Below are 15,209 nucleotides of genomic sequence, written 5' to 3' on the forward strand. Positions count from 1 at the left end.
AGTTGCTTTGCAAAGTTATAGCTTAGTTCCTTAGAAACCATAAATACACTGGAAATGTTTTATAACACCTTACAGCTGAGGGCTCCGATTGTTTCATAGACTTGAATCCCCAGTTCTCATAAAACCTTTTGTTGTTATGTTGAGAGGAAAAATGACTTGGCTAAAACAAAGATGTTCACTTAAATTTCTGTTATGATTGTTTTTCTTCATTTTTCATAAAATTACCTTTAGGATGTGCATTTAGTATGTATGTTCATACAGCTTTATCTGAGAGCTGATCAGAGTGGAAAAAAATAGGATAGGTAGAATTAGATGCAATCCTACAGTGTATTGTGACTGCTGAAAAGACAGCCTCTAAAATATTGACTAACTTCTTTGTTTTCTACCACTTGCCTAAAGTAATCCTGCTTGGTTTATTATGTTAAGAAAATATTGCATATTTATGCTTACTTTTTTCATATAGCATCTGGCACGGTGATATGTGTTAAGATATTTCATTTTTAGTAAAGGAAAAATATGGTTCTAGGATATATAAAAACATTGGATTAAAAAAAATCTCTTTTGTTGGATTTTGTTGCCTCTTGGTGTACATGTAGATGCTCCTCCTGACATTTTGCTACCCTGTGAAGCCACCTTCTGTCATTTAACCTGTTGTATGCTTTCCCGTTACAGTCCTTACTTGTGTTTTGCTTTGTATTTGTTACCTTATTTCCCCAGATTTCTCAAATTTGAAATTTCACCTGTTCTCTAAATGGCACCTCTTCCATCTAATGTGAACTCACTGCCCTTTGATGCCATCGTGGGTTTTGTTTGTTCTCCCTGTGTTCTGCCTTGCAGGGGCATTGCTTATTCATTTGAACTCTCTTATTACTTCAGCTATTTTTTTTACTCAACTTTGTTTCTGTATGAACTAGTATGGGAATTCTTACATAGTGGGAATTTTTAAAAAAATGTTAAATTGAAATATTTGATTCATTTGAGAAAGGTATGATAAGGGAGCCTTGAAAGTAGGCAAGTTATTTCCTAATGATAGTATGGAAGAGAGACTTGATTTGTTCTTTTTTGCCATTGTATTTTTATTTTTATCCCCTTTACATTTAAATTCATTACCGTAATTGTAGTTTTTCTTCAGTTTTAATTTTGGAGTAAGCAATGTACATTTTCTTTATTTTAAGTATAGTTGATTACCATTAATGAGAAAATTGTGGCAAATTTTGATGATCTATAGTTGATATTTTTTTTGGATTTTCAAGTTTTATAGAGCATTAATACCACATTAATGATAACATATTTATTAGTTACTATGTGACTTAAAATTTATTATAAAATAAAATTCTTTAAAGGCTTTTTATAGTAGCAGTCTGTAAGACTGAAATATTTGATTCTCAAACTTGGCTTATTGAATATTTTGTAATTTTAAAAGAAATCACATATTTTAATACAGTATAAGTAATTTCATTTGTTATCTTGGTCCCTTGATTTTTTTTTTTTTTAAAGATTTTATTTATTTATTTGTCAGAGAGAGAGAGAGAGAGAGAGAGCGAGCGAGCACAGGCAGACAGAGTGGCAGAGGGAGAAGCAGGCTCCCTGCGGAGCAAGGAGCCCGATGTGGGACTCAATCCCAGGACGCTGGGATCATGACCTGAGCCGAAGGCAGCCGCTTAACCAACTGAGCCACCCAGGCGTCCCTGGTCCCTTGATTTTGCCTTTAGAAGTTTTTTATAGGAAATCTTTTGTTGATTTTATGTAGAATTTTGCCTCATATATTGGCTTGCAAAATTGGTTTTAGGTGAAGAATTATGTATTTTTCTACATCTCCAATTCAAGGAAACCAGTTTGTTAATGCCAAAATTATGGGGTAATTATGGTAAGAATATACAATCTTGTTGTTTCTGTTTATTTTTCTAATTTACATGCTTAAGGTATCCCTAAAACCACTTAACATTTTTTTGTTATTTCTAGTTGGAAGAAAGATCTTTTATTAAGAGTTTGTGGAAAGTTTTGACTATCAAAACAGCACAAATGTCTTTTCTTTTTCTTCTTTTTTTTAATATAGCTCACTGTGTAAATTAATTTTTTTTAGTTAGATCAGTGATTGTTATCTACAGTGTGCCTTGGTAGTAGAGAGCATAATGATGGAGAGTAAGGAGAAATCTCAGTTCTCAAAAAGTGTTACTGGATTGAGCAGGGAGCACTAATAGCGAAACACGTGGAGAATGATCAGGTAGAGAGTTTTGCAGCCTTCAGGTGCCGTGGGATTAAAAGGAATAAGGTGATTAGCATCTAGTTAGAATGGAGTTTGTCTAAATGAGTTCAGGTATGTATTTTCACACAGGAGCCACTAAGTTGTCCGAAAGGAGAGGATATTTTATGGGGATATAGTTTGGGCATTTGTTTTGGATTGAATTCTGCTTTGTGTGCTATGTTTCTTTCTCTGCCTGTCTTGGTGTTATCCCTCTCTATAGTCTAGGTTACTTAGAGTGTCAAGTGTTATGTATCTGTTCTTTGAAATTATACAGGTTTGTCTGCTCGCTGTGATATAATTGCTTTGTTCTTCAAGAAGGAATGGCACTTGACCTTTTCTATACATATACAGATTGTACTCTTTTTACAGATTCATTACATTTGTGAAATGTACACTTGTGAGATATTTATAAATGCAATCATGTTTTCCCTTTGACATTCTTAGTAACTGGATATTTGTTTCACTGTCGCTGTGTGTGTGTATTTGTGTATATGTCCTTTACAGGTGAAAAAAAATGAGGCACAGAGAGACTAAGTTGCCCAAGTTAATACCAGAGTCACAACTAAAACCTAAGGGTCTTTATCTTTAGATCATTTAGTTAGGTAGTGTATGGAGAACCTCAGCATGGAGTTATATGTCATTGGCATTTCTATATTTAAGATGAAAGAGTTCATTCATTGCAGTCTATTTGAATTTTTTGCTTGACTTTGTACTTGATACTTTCAATCTTAGCAATTTTTATAATCTTTTTTTGTTTTGTTTTGTTTTTGGAATGGTACCAACTACATTTGTTTGTTAGTGGTGCTGTGAAATTCCTAAGAAGGCAGCATTGCCATGTCCTCACCTGGGTCTTTTTCCCTGCCTCAGCTTGCAGCATCTGAAGCAAGTATTCTAAATGCCTGTGGACTCTTAGGGAGGGAGATTGCCAGGAATTTCTGATCTCATTTTCCATTTCATGTCTCACTCATTTCAAACTTTTATTAAATGCTTGGAGGTTGCCCATGAGTAGCCTACTCGGAAACCTTTCTGTAAGTGGTGTGGTTTTAACCCAAGTCTGTTCCTCAGTGTCATTGTCCAGGGTGCAATGCAATGCAGATTAGTGTGTTTGTTGTCGAGATAACCCCCTTCTCCCCCAAGTCCCGCCCCCCCCCACACAGGAATGCAGCTCCCACAGTTAGAACGCTGTATTTCCTACTTTACTCATAGTATTTGGTTGCATGCTAAATCACTGATGACTGTGTGTTTGACCTTTTAATTTTATAAGTTGAGTTTTGGTATAGAAGAGACATTTTCTTTCCCATGCACTTTTAATTATGTAGATTTGATTTTTGTATGACTTTGCCTTCTCTTTTAAATTTATTAGAATTTTGAATATAAACAGTTAACTATTCTCTTGAATTTCAGATTTTTTGCTCTTGTATTTTCTTTTAGCTTGAATCTAAGAGGAGATAATTTTATAATTAATAATTTTACATATTTAAATTATAAATTAAAGTCTAAAACATATATAAGCTGGGTTCTTTTTTATAAATGAAAACTATGCCCTGCAATAAAATAATCTACAATATTTCTGTTTGGAAAACAATGTTCTCTAATTGACACGATAACTTCTGTGTATTTAATTAATGATTTTATTAAGGATTTTTGTTAAGTATTTTAATGACTATAAAATTATTTTAAATATGAGTTTCTTTTGTGTTCTGAAATGTATTTAAGATTAATATGAATACAGAAATCAAAGGACTAAATTGTTATATGTCTATAATAATGTGTTGATTAATTAGTATGGCAGAGAGTGAATGTCTGAATTAATGAAATTTCTCAGTTAACTGAAGGTTTATTCAATTATGCAGTGAAATTGCGTAGGATGCGGATGTGGATATTAGGGGTAGGGATTTGTCTGTCAAGCTCTTTTTAGTTGTGTAAATCCATAGAAGCTCCATTCTGTATCATTAGAAAGAAAGCGTTTTATCAAATACAGAGCTTTAGATTCATAATCAGATCATTAGTTGTATTATCAGCACACTTTGAAGGAAGCCTCATAGGATTACAGAGCTAAACTTGGGAATCTTTTCTGGAGCTGGTGTTTCTTAGCCGAGCAGTGAGATTTCCAGCATGGATGTCTGCTCTGCTCAGGGTTTTAATGCTGACTGTGACCTGCAAGTCATTGAGATAGTCCCTGGTTATCTGTGCTGGGACAGACTTTAGAAAGTTAAATGATGAAAATATGTATATATGTGGTGTGTATGTATGATGATACTACATAGTCACTTTGGTTTTTCCTTTTGTTAAACTTCTTTCACCTACCAGTTGGCACACGCAGAATTGAAAATAAAATCTGACTCTTCAAACTGGCTAGTTTTCTTTTTTTCTCCAATAGATGAGTAGTTTTTAGCATTTTAGTGTTTTAGTGTAGTCCTAATTTTCCATGAACTTTCCTGTTTTCTGTCAGTTTATCTCCTTGCTTGGAATGGTTCCCAGGAGATTTGTGACTATTAAGAAAAATGATTATTTTTCTCCATGCAGGTAGAATTTTAACAGGTACAAGTACTCTAATTGTGATTTTTTTTTCTTAAAGGAGGAGTTTAGAGAACTTCGAGAACAGCCTAGTGACCCTCAAGCTGAACAAGAATTAATTAATAGTATTGAACAAGTATATTTTTCTACGGACTCATTTGATATTGTTAAGTATGAGCTGGAGGTAAAACAAAATTCATTAAAACCTATTTAAACCCAATCTTGTTCAGTGACTGAATTTGTGGATGAGATTTGAATGCTTTTTAGGGGTATTGGTCCCTCCTTTCTTCCTTCCTTTCCTTGCTTAATACCAGGACTGGTTTATGATGACCATATAGTGATTTATTGAACTGTCCACATTGTTTAATGATGGAATTTTAGAAAGTGTAAAATTAAGTGCAGCTGTAGAATATTGGTCTAGGAAACATTTCTATATTATTGGTTTTTAACTGTTAGCATACAATATGTTGGTATGCTGCCTCTATCTTACTTTATATCGTCAAAATATGTTTAGAGAAACTTTGAGACTTTTAACCATGAGTGTATCTTTATATATAGCCATGATGCCATGATAAAGACCCCTGTGCCATAATGTTTATAATATTGGCATTTTAAATTTATAGGAAATTCAAAAAAGAACAGTAAAATCTTGTTTTAGATTCAACCAAATGCAGTATGCATATGTGCTTTATATATACTGTGTACATGGTCAGCCCGCTCTCATTCTGAAGTTTTATCAACCCATTGACTGAAACTTGGAGTTTCTCATATACAGATTGGTATGCACTTTTGTTAGTTTCCCATCCTGTCTTCTGAAAGCTGATGTGGAATCTAGAATGTACCCCTGCAACTGTCACTGTCACACTGTAGTGCTTAGTTCCTAGTACTTCAGAGGGGAAGTATGTTTTGAATTCAGTCATAGACAAGTAGGGTTATACCTGTGGTTGGTAGAGGAGGAGGTTAGGATGTGGGACTTTCTTCTCCCATTCTCCTGTCCTATCGGGCTGAGTGAAGGATGGAACTTGAGCCCCAGAGGGTTGGGCAACAAACATGTAGAAGCTTTTGTGTCTGAAGTCTGGAGGGGAAAGTGGGGAGGCCAAGAGGAGTGTATGGGAATGGGATGAGACATTGTTTTACATGCACAGATTATAGTTTGTAAGTCAGAGATATGCAGGTAAATGAAACCAAGTTAAACTATTTTTTACTCTTCACTTATGGGTATTTTTTAGAAACTCCCTCCTGTTCTCAATTTGCAAGAATTAGAGGAATACAGAGACAAATTGAAACAACAGCAAGCTGCAGTAAGTAAAATCACCTTGCTTTCTGACATAACCAAATGGAACCTCAGGGAGGTGTAATGTGTGCAGATTTTAGGTTTAACTTAACATGTTAAACAAATATTATTGAACATGACTCACACTCAGTGATATATTTATTTAAAAATATAATGCCTATTCAGTTTCCCTCACATTACCTTGATATAGATTTGCTTTTAGAACTGAGGGGTTTTTCCTTCAGAATCCCAAATGTGATCAAAGACTTTTGAACTTTTTTTAGATTGTTAAGTACCTTTAGGCTCCTTGTCACACATGCATGACTTCCCTACTACAGTTTCTTATCTCAGAATAAAGGTCCCGACTTCTAGTTGAAATAGGCCCAAAGACAAGAGAGCTAAGATTCAGAATGTTACAGTTGTAGTCACTGATTAGTTGTCTGGCATTGGGCAAGTCACTTAGCCTTGCTAAATCTGTGAAGTGATGGGTTAGGTCTGCATTTTCTCGGGTGCTGTAAAATTCTGTGATTCTGTGATTTTCCTAGCATTAGGCTGATCTCCTTTAATAAAACTCAGACTGTGCTGTAGAATATTAAATCATGTTAGTGTGGAATCTTGTTAATTTTTTAATACTAAAGGAGCAGTAGTTATTTATCTGTTTGAATTTAAGATGTGATTTTTAATAATACATCTGACAAATAAAGGAAGATCTACTTCTCCTTTTGTACTACACTCCAAGGTCTCAGTGGGTGCTGGGATCTCCTTGAGGGTAGCAGCAGTGGTATGGGGAAGGGACTTGACCAGTAGAGGGTTGTGTGGTAAAAGCATATTGTGCTTTTGGAGAACTAGATTCCAGTGGATGGTGGCATTTTTTGCCTTCTGTTGATTTCAGCAGGTTTATATGCTCATCTGTCTCTGTACTTGATGTGATAGTATTCTTTAGGGAATGAGCCTCATTACAGGGGCCAGATAGCACAGTGACCTTTGGGATTTGGTACACGTGGGCTTGAATCCCAGCCTTACTGTGGGGGATGTGGGTCCATTACTACTATATTTAAGATCGTTCATCTGGAAAATGAGAACTGATTTTAATCGATTGTTATGAGTACTAACTGAGATAATACAGGGAAAGCACTTAGTACACTGACTGACACAGTGCAGACTAACAACTATATTATCTGTTTTAAACTGTTGAAAAAAAAACCCAGTTTGATAAAAATTAGGTCAGTTTCTGTCTATACATCTATACAAATTCATATCTATAGAAATTCAGAGCAGTTGAGAAAATATAGAAGGGTTAATGCAATAGTTGAATATGTGTGTAATGCTTTGTTCTCAGTTGCTTGGGGAAGGGGAAGGGAAACTCCGCTAATTGAGTTTTTTGAGTAAAAAATTCACTAAATGCTTTGGCTGTGCCATGCTCTGGGGTATCTGTAGTGTAGTCTAGCAGGTGCCCCTGAAACTGAAATAAGAGCCTCATAGTCAAAATCATTATAATTCTTACTTACATACACTAACATTTGTCATGGAATTGACCAAGGAAACCTTAGGTATGTTCATAGCATTCCAAAAAAAGCCTCCCCAAAAAACACGTTTTCAAGTTTTCAGAAGTAGAGGACCAAATTACTGTTTGTCTTTTTATGTGTTACAAAGAATCTCAGCAGCTGAGTACAGGATGTTCTCTGTTTCCCACATACTACGTCCATAAATTCAACTGATTATTTATCCTACGAGTTCATCTTTTAAAAAGCAAATCTTGTGCCCTTAAAGATCTTACATCCTTGTGCATGGTAGTAAATTAGATTATTCTCATATTACTAACAGTCATAATGGCCATTTACTGAGTTTTTATTAAGGACCAAGTACTATGCTCTTTGTTATATCTCTTTTACTAATTTCATAGTCCAGAGCATGCCAATACCTGCTGTAGAAGTTATTGGGAAGACCAATGGAATATTCTTAAAAAAATGTAAAATGTAAAATGAAAAAGGAAGTATGTGGCTTTTTCTTTTACTTGGTTTGTTTGATTGCATGTTTTTATAGGTCTCTAAAAAAGTAGCTGATTTAATTCTTGAAAAACAGCCTGCTTATGTAAAGGTAGGGTGATATTTGTTATTTTTAATAGTAAAATTTAAAAAATGCCTAAGTGACTTATACTTGAAACTGTTGAAGTAATTTATCCTCTTGTCTCTAGTTCTGTAGCAACATATTGACTCGATTTGGGGTGTATGTGTGTGGGGGGGTTATATATGTATGTTTTTTTTCTCTCATTTGAGAGAGTTTACCAAACTGAAGAAGTGAGTTTTTATAACTGATTTTAAAGTAATCTCATTGGATTTTCCAAACTTTAGAAGGCCCAGTGAAAATTCCTTCTGTTTACTTCGTAACATGTAGATGGTTAATAATGACTGCTCAAAAGCAGTGTAACAATCTGTCTTTAAAATATAATAAAATTGGAATCTTATAACTGAATCTTTGAATCAGAAAATCAGAGACTCCAAAATCCATTGAAATACCTACCAGTGTTCAAATGAAGACATTTGTTGTCAAAGCTTCTTAGCAAACAGAAATCATACTTGTCATATCCTTATCTTCTGAAGTTCTGTTGGGTAGAAACATTTCAATGGATGTATTATTAGTATTTGTTTATGCCTGTATAAAGCAGGTTGGATCTAGATTTCCTTATAAGCAATACTGACTAAATATTTTATCATATGTCATTGTGAAAATCATTTGAAAGTAGTCATTTTAAATTATTTTATGAAGGATATACCAACAGTTTTCAATTTTAGCTATCTTTGTTGCTACTTTGTTTTCCAAGCAGGCTTTCCTTTGAAACCCGCTAACGTTTTTGTTAGAGTATCATATGAATAAAAAAGAATAATAAAATGCCTCCACAATAACCTATACCTAATTTTTCCATAGGAACTTGAAAGAGTTACCTCATTACAGACGGGTCTTCAGTTAGCTGCTGTTATCTGCACAAATGGAAGGAGGTATTGCATTTGATGAATATTTTGTTTTTTTAAGCCAGAAAACATTTCAAGAAAAATTGTGAAACTGTCATTGATAATTGATTTTTTTATTATGACTGTGGTTTCTAGAATACTGTTCATTAACTGAATATGTATTATGATCTAAAACTGCACTAAGAAAGTATGTGTGAAATGAAATATCTGTAAATCTGATTATGATTTTAACATATTACTGTTTTTATATTGTTTTGATTAGTGCTTCTCAAACATAAGGATACGATTTTTTTCTTTTTTAATTTCCAACTTACTACAGACTATTATTGTAAAATGCAATAAAATCAAAATACTAAGAAAATAACCAAGGACATCGAGAATATAGTCTCAATTTTATTATTAATTCATCAAACTTAAAATTATTATGTCAATTTTTCTCTAAGTGGTTTTTTACTATTCATTCTCCATTTCTGTACTTTTCTTGTGATGGATCAGTAACAGTTTGAGGATTGGCACCAGTCCACCCACTATGCTCTGAATAATGCTGATTGAAATTGAGCCATTGAATAAATTTGTCAAATAGTAGTCACAATCCCTGATTTCAAGAGTAATTGAGGATACCACCTCGTCAGTTGCCTAATTGATCTGTGCGAACAGTGTTCTTAATATAATAGAAAAATTTAACTGTTTATTCTTCTTTTTTGCAGACACTTGAATATTGCCAAGGAAGGTTTTACTCAAGCTAGTTTAGGTCTTCTTGCAAATCAAAGGAAACGTCAGTTACTGATTGGACTTCTGAAATCTCTGAGAACTATAAAAACATTGGTATATACTGGTTACTATTTAAAAATTAAAACTTACTTTTATGGTTGAAACAGATTTTACCTTTGTGGTTTTTTTTTTTTCCAGCAAAGAACAGATGTGCGCTTAAGTGAAATGCTAGAGGTAAGTAAACAAAGTTTGGAAATTTGGTGATCCTGATACTATTAAATGGAAAAATTATGGTGGAAGATATTCAGATGTGCATTTTTTTTTCAAATTGCTACATGGTATAAAGAACATTTTTAGACATTATGTAAAGGTACTTGCTGTAGAGCATTTTTCTATTGACATATTTCATTTAGAAAAATTTATTTGGGGAAATGTTTACTTTGTAGCAATGTGGGAATGTTTTCAGTATGTTGATTGTATTTGCACCCAGATAGCAATAAAATTATCTTTTGTATCAAACAAATAGGAATAATTTAAGGAATATGTCATATTTGAGTTCTGTTTGGTATCTCATACATTAACTGGTTTTCTGAGTGAGCCATTTATTTTCTCTTTGATGCTTTTTTAGCATTTTCTATCTGCTTGTTTTATAAAGCGTAATGTAATGTGTGTGTTTCCCATACTTGAGGTCTTTCAAGTAGGTACTTTGTCATCATCTTAGCATCCCCACTGGTTTGAATACATTTGTCCAATTACAGAGAGGAGCACAGGAAAATTTTTTTATGGTTTTTGGTTATCACCATGTTACTTCTAAACTTAGACTTGAGAAGTGCATATGAAAATTTCATTCGGCATTAAATTACTGTTTAGATGATAAAAAAATTCCAAGGCTATTAATAAATATTTTACTTTCAAAAAAAAATAAATAAATATTTTACTTTCTCCCATCCAAGCACTGACCAGGACTGACACTACTTAGCTTCCAAGATCAGTTGGGATCAGGCGCACTCAGGGTGGTATGGCAGTAGACAAACTATTTCACTTTCTAACAACTTTATTTGTTTTAAAATATTTATTGATTTCTTTTTTTTTTTTTTAAGATTTTATTTATTTATTTGACAGATCACAGTAGGCAGAGAGGCGGGCAGAAAGAGGTAAGGGAGGAAGCAGGCTCCCCGCTGAGCAGAGAGCCCAATGCGGGGCTCGATCCCAGGACCCTGAGACCATGACCCGAGCCGAAGGCAGAGGCTTTAACCCACTGAGCCACCCAGGCGCCCCTATTTATTGATTTCTTGGTGGTAGAACTCCTGAGTGTTGATTACAGTGGAATTCATAGTGGTTTGTTACATTTCTATATAAACATTATTGAAAGAAGATATATTAACATTTAAAGAACACCTTCCCTGGGAAGCAGCTTATTTTTTTGTATAGACTTTATCCACATGTCATGGTCTTGGGGGCTGTTACTATGTATATGAGGGAAAAGCTTATTTTTTTGTATAGACTTTATCCACATGTCATGGTCTTGGGGGCTGTTACTATGTATATGAGGGAAAAACGTACTATGCGTACGTTTTAGGCTTGGAGCTAGTGGTCTCTTTATATTTTATTATTTATCTATCATTGGTATTCTAATCCTTTCGTAAGAGGAATTAAAATTTTCTGGTTCTTGGGACGCCTGGGTGGCTCAGTTGGTTAAGCAGCTGCCTTTGGCTCAGGTCATGATCCCAGCGTCCTGGGATCGCGTCCCACATCGGGCTCCTTGCTCGGCAGGGAGCCTGCTTCTCCCTCTGCCTCTGCCTGCCTCTCTGTCTGCCTGTGCTCGCTCTCTCTGACAAATAAATAAATAAAATCTTAAAAAAAAATAAAAAAAAAACTTTAAAATTTTCTGGTTCTGTAACTTTTGGATGGAGTATGAGCAGAGATTTATTTTTTTCAGGGACTTTAGGAAAAATGTTTCCTGTTTAATGACTTCTGTTGTTGTTATCTTAAGGAGGAAGACTATCCAGGAGCTATTCAGTTGTGCCTGGAATGTCAGAAAGCCGCCAGCACTTTTAAGCATTACAGTTGCATAAGGTAAGGTAATATAAAAATTGTAAGGTGACTCTATTGTCAGTTTTTAACATGTGAGCTGTGAACATACAATGTTAACGAACATTGAAAATAAATACTAAGTAGTGTGTTGTAGTGAACATTCTTGTTCAGAAATGGGCAGTACAGTGGTATTATAAATAATAATTTTTAAGGTGTGAAAGATCAGATACTTTTTTATCCTACCCCTTCTTTTCACCTCATTGAAACTCTTTTTTCATATTCTTTCCAATTTATAGAGTGGCAAAGAAGAATAAATTTATCTGTTTACATTTCTCTTGCATCTCTTGGGAATTTTTCCTCCTTAATTTGGCCCAGCTTATAAATATTGAGAGTGTTACTGCAGTTTGTTTTTAGGATCCAGACAGTTCGAGTGTTTGGCTCATCCTGATAAGAATTTTTTTGGAAAATTAAAGTGTGATTTAATTTTATGTAATAATCATCTTTGCCATATTTAAGTGATTATATATTTGATGTGTTACATCTTTTATTTAGTTATTTATAAAACATACAGTGTAAAAATGGCCATTGCAGCCTTTGGTATTAGTTCTACTTTATTAATGGGTTTTTGGTCTGCTTAAAAACGAAGGTTTTGCATTATTGGCGGCAGTCCCTTGGGGAGGCTCAATCCCCAGGTGTAATTTCCATCATTCCTCTAAAACCATCTCAAGTAAACATACAATCTAAGTTAAATCGTGTGCTTGCCAAGCAAAACCAGTTTCAAATTAAATTCATACCTATCCTAGGACATAGCCCCTCAGTCTCGCCTGTATGGAAATTCTGGCAGTCAGTGAGCATGATGCACCCATGTTGTAGATGGTGATTGTTAGTACCTGAAAAATAAAAGGATTACAGAGGACCAAAACATTAATACAGATTTAATTAAATTTTTTTCTTTTAATATACTCCCACATCATGGGTCTCTGCAGGATGTGGGATAAGAGCTAGCCATTTTCCCACTAGAGATGCTGTTTAATATTTATGATACTCTTTTCTTTAGGACCATGCATACTGAATCAAAACTTTTTGTTTGATTAAGAAATGCGTAGTTGTGTAGCTCCGGTGATATTTTGTTTTTATCCATTGTGACACTGATTGACTGTCAGCCTTAAAGACTTGATTATGTTATTTAGATTTTTTTAATAGAATAAAAAGAGATTTAGTTCTAATATGTTGAATGTATTTGAAAATTTCTAGCAAGGGCTCTTTGGGTCCTGAAGAGACCTAGTACGCATTTAGTTTATTTTGTGGTGATAAATCAGTTACAGTGAGAACAGCTTATGTATGATTGGGTGAACATAATTCAGGCAGTTTTTCATTACTGAGTGTTTATTATATGCTAGATGCTTTGCTTTAGAACTGGCTGAATAGTGTTGAACTATACATAATGTAATCATTATAATCCCTGGTTTTCTAGATTATCTAGGTAATCTATCAAGAAGGGCTTGGATTGAAGAAGGTATAGTGAGATAGGGGGATGGGGTCTTAGGGAGATGAGTGTTGAGTGTACAGGGGAAGCGTTGGGCTCTAACTCCTTTGGGGTCAACACTGAGGAGGACTTGAGGGAGGGGAGTTAGCTAAAACAAGGTATGAGGGTTGTCTCTAGGAGATTTTGGGTATCACGATGAAGTCTGTGTTGCAGAGGTAACAAGCAAAATGAGGGCTGAAAATGTGTATCCATTGGATTTATAACAAAGAAATCATTGCTGACTTTTTTGGGACAGATTTACTTGAAGTATAAGTACAGGATGAGGGAATTTGATAAAGGGGGAGATGTGGAATTGAGGGGGAAATTTGCATATTTGAAAATCTGTGGGAAAGTGAGAGGTTGAAAATAAAATAGAAGGCATAATATTATGCTAAGGCTTTGTAGGGATTATAGTAGAGTTGACTTTGAAAAGGTCACTTTCTATTATAATAGGAAAAATGGATGTGGAGATTTGGTGGCAGGAAATTGAGGTAGCAGGTGACCCGTGTTGGCACTTTGTTTTCTCTCAATAATTAAGAGTTTTGGCTGTGCTAAAGTAATTATCTACTTGATGAGAGTTAACTATACAAAATGTTTTTTAAAGAAATTTTACTTGGGCTTTTTAAAGTTAGTGTGAAGTGGCTTCTGAGTACTTTCTCATTAAGGTATATAGTGATATGTGGAGGAGCTGTGACTACAGTTCTCCGACTTGGTGAAAAGATCGAAATTAAAGATCTGTAATGGTGACTTAAATAATAATTGCTTTATTTTAGGAAGTACATTCTATAAAAAGCATGCTGTGTTTACATATGTGAATTATACATGTAATAATGAGAGAAGCTTGTCTTATTCTCCGAAAACAGGTAAAAATACATGCACAAATGTATTAAAATGTCCCAAGGAATTAATTTTACCTTAGGCTTTGCAGGACCTCTGTTAGAGTTGTGTTTTTCTCTTGGTGATGTAGCGACAATGTCAGCGTGGCTCAGAGAGCTTTGCTGTTGGTTGGAATTGTTTGGTGGTGATGCCAGGCCTTCCACCAGAATTCTTCCTCACGTACCTGCACTGTTTGCTCTGCCAGCCACCATTAATCCTGCTTAACCCAATCCCCTTTTCCCTTGTTTTACACTTTTGTTCCTTCTTGGGAGAGCCTGAGAAATTTGCTCACTTCTTGTAGATAATGGGATATGAGATATAGTGATAGAGTTAGTTGACATGTAGATCAGGTTGAATCCACAAAAATGAAAGGGATTTTGTTCTGTCTTCCTTTTTAGCTTTTATTAATTGGATGTACCTTTTTTATTTTGTGCATTTATTTTCCTTTCTTTTCCTCTTTTTCCTCCGGTCTTCTAAATACAACACTGTGCCTGTCCTTGAGCTCTCTGCCTGGGACTGTTCAGACATGATTCATCAACACTTTAAAGATTCATTTCATTTACCTGGAGCTGTGGAATTTAACCAAAGGCAGATTTAATCTTTGCTTGGACCTAAGTGAATCGGAGTGAAAAATCATTTTACACGCTGGTAATCCTAGGAATAGTAATTAATTTCCAACTGCTTATACTCTCATTTTCTTTAACATTTAAATTTATTTTCATTTCTGTTGGTGGCTAGAGAATCACAAAGTATATTCCCTTTAGAAATGGCCGTGAGAGAACAACCTATGATGCAGACCATTTCTGGATTCTGGTGTAATTTTTTTTTTTTAAATATACTTTAGACAAGTTCATATGCACCACGTACCTGCTTGTCCGCTTCTTAATTTTTTGTAGGGAGAGTGTATGTTCCTGTTTTCTTTGCTAGTCACATTATAAGGGTTTTGGTAGATGGCAGAGACCCTGTGGTCTTAGAAGTAGATTACATGGGGCTACTGAGGGCTGACTCTTAAGATTCTGAAACCAGGAAAAACAGAATTCATGTATTTGCTTCTGCATT

General features: G+C 34.6%; 1 protein-coding gene across 1 annotated transcript in view; it reads left to right on the forward strand.

Annotated features, from left to right (window-relative positions):
• VPS50 (VPS50 subunit of EARP/GARPII complex) overlaps positions 1-15,209 on the forward strand; it is a 96,406-nt gene that overhangs the window by 13,503 nt on the left and 67,694 nt on the right. Inside the window, exons 3-9 of the mRNA XM_080817965.1 lie at positions 4,824-4,946; positions 5,992-6,063; positions 8,079-8,132; positions 8,961-9,031; positions 9,712-9,829; positions 9,914-9,949; positions 11,709-11,791. Of these exons, the coding sequence (XP_080674091.1) occupies positions 4,824-4,946; positions 5,992-6,063; positions 8,079-8,132; positions 8,961-9,031; positions 9,712-9,829; positions 9,914-9,949; positions 11,709-11,791 (557 nt within the window). The remainder of the gene's footprint in view (positions 1-4,823; positions 4,947-5,991; positions 6,064-8,078; positions 8,133-8,960; positions 9,032-9,711; positions 9,830-9,913; positions 9,950-11,708; positions 11,792-15,209) is intronic.

The sequence above is a fragment of the Martes martes genome (genome assembly GCF_963455335.1).
Source record: "Martes martes genome assembly, chromosome: 11".
Taxonomy (NCBI): domain Eukaryota; kingdom Metazoa; phylum Chordata; class Mammalia; order Carnivora; family Mustelidae; genus Martes; species Martes martes.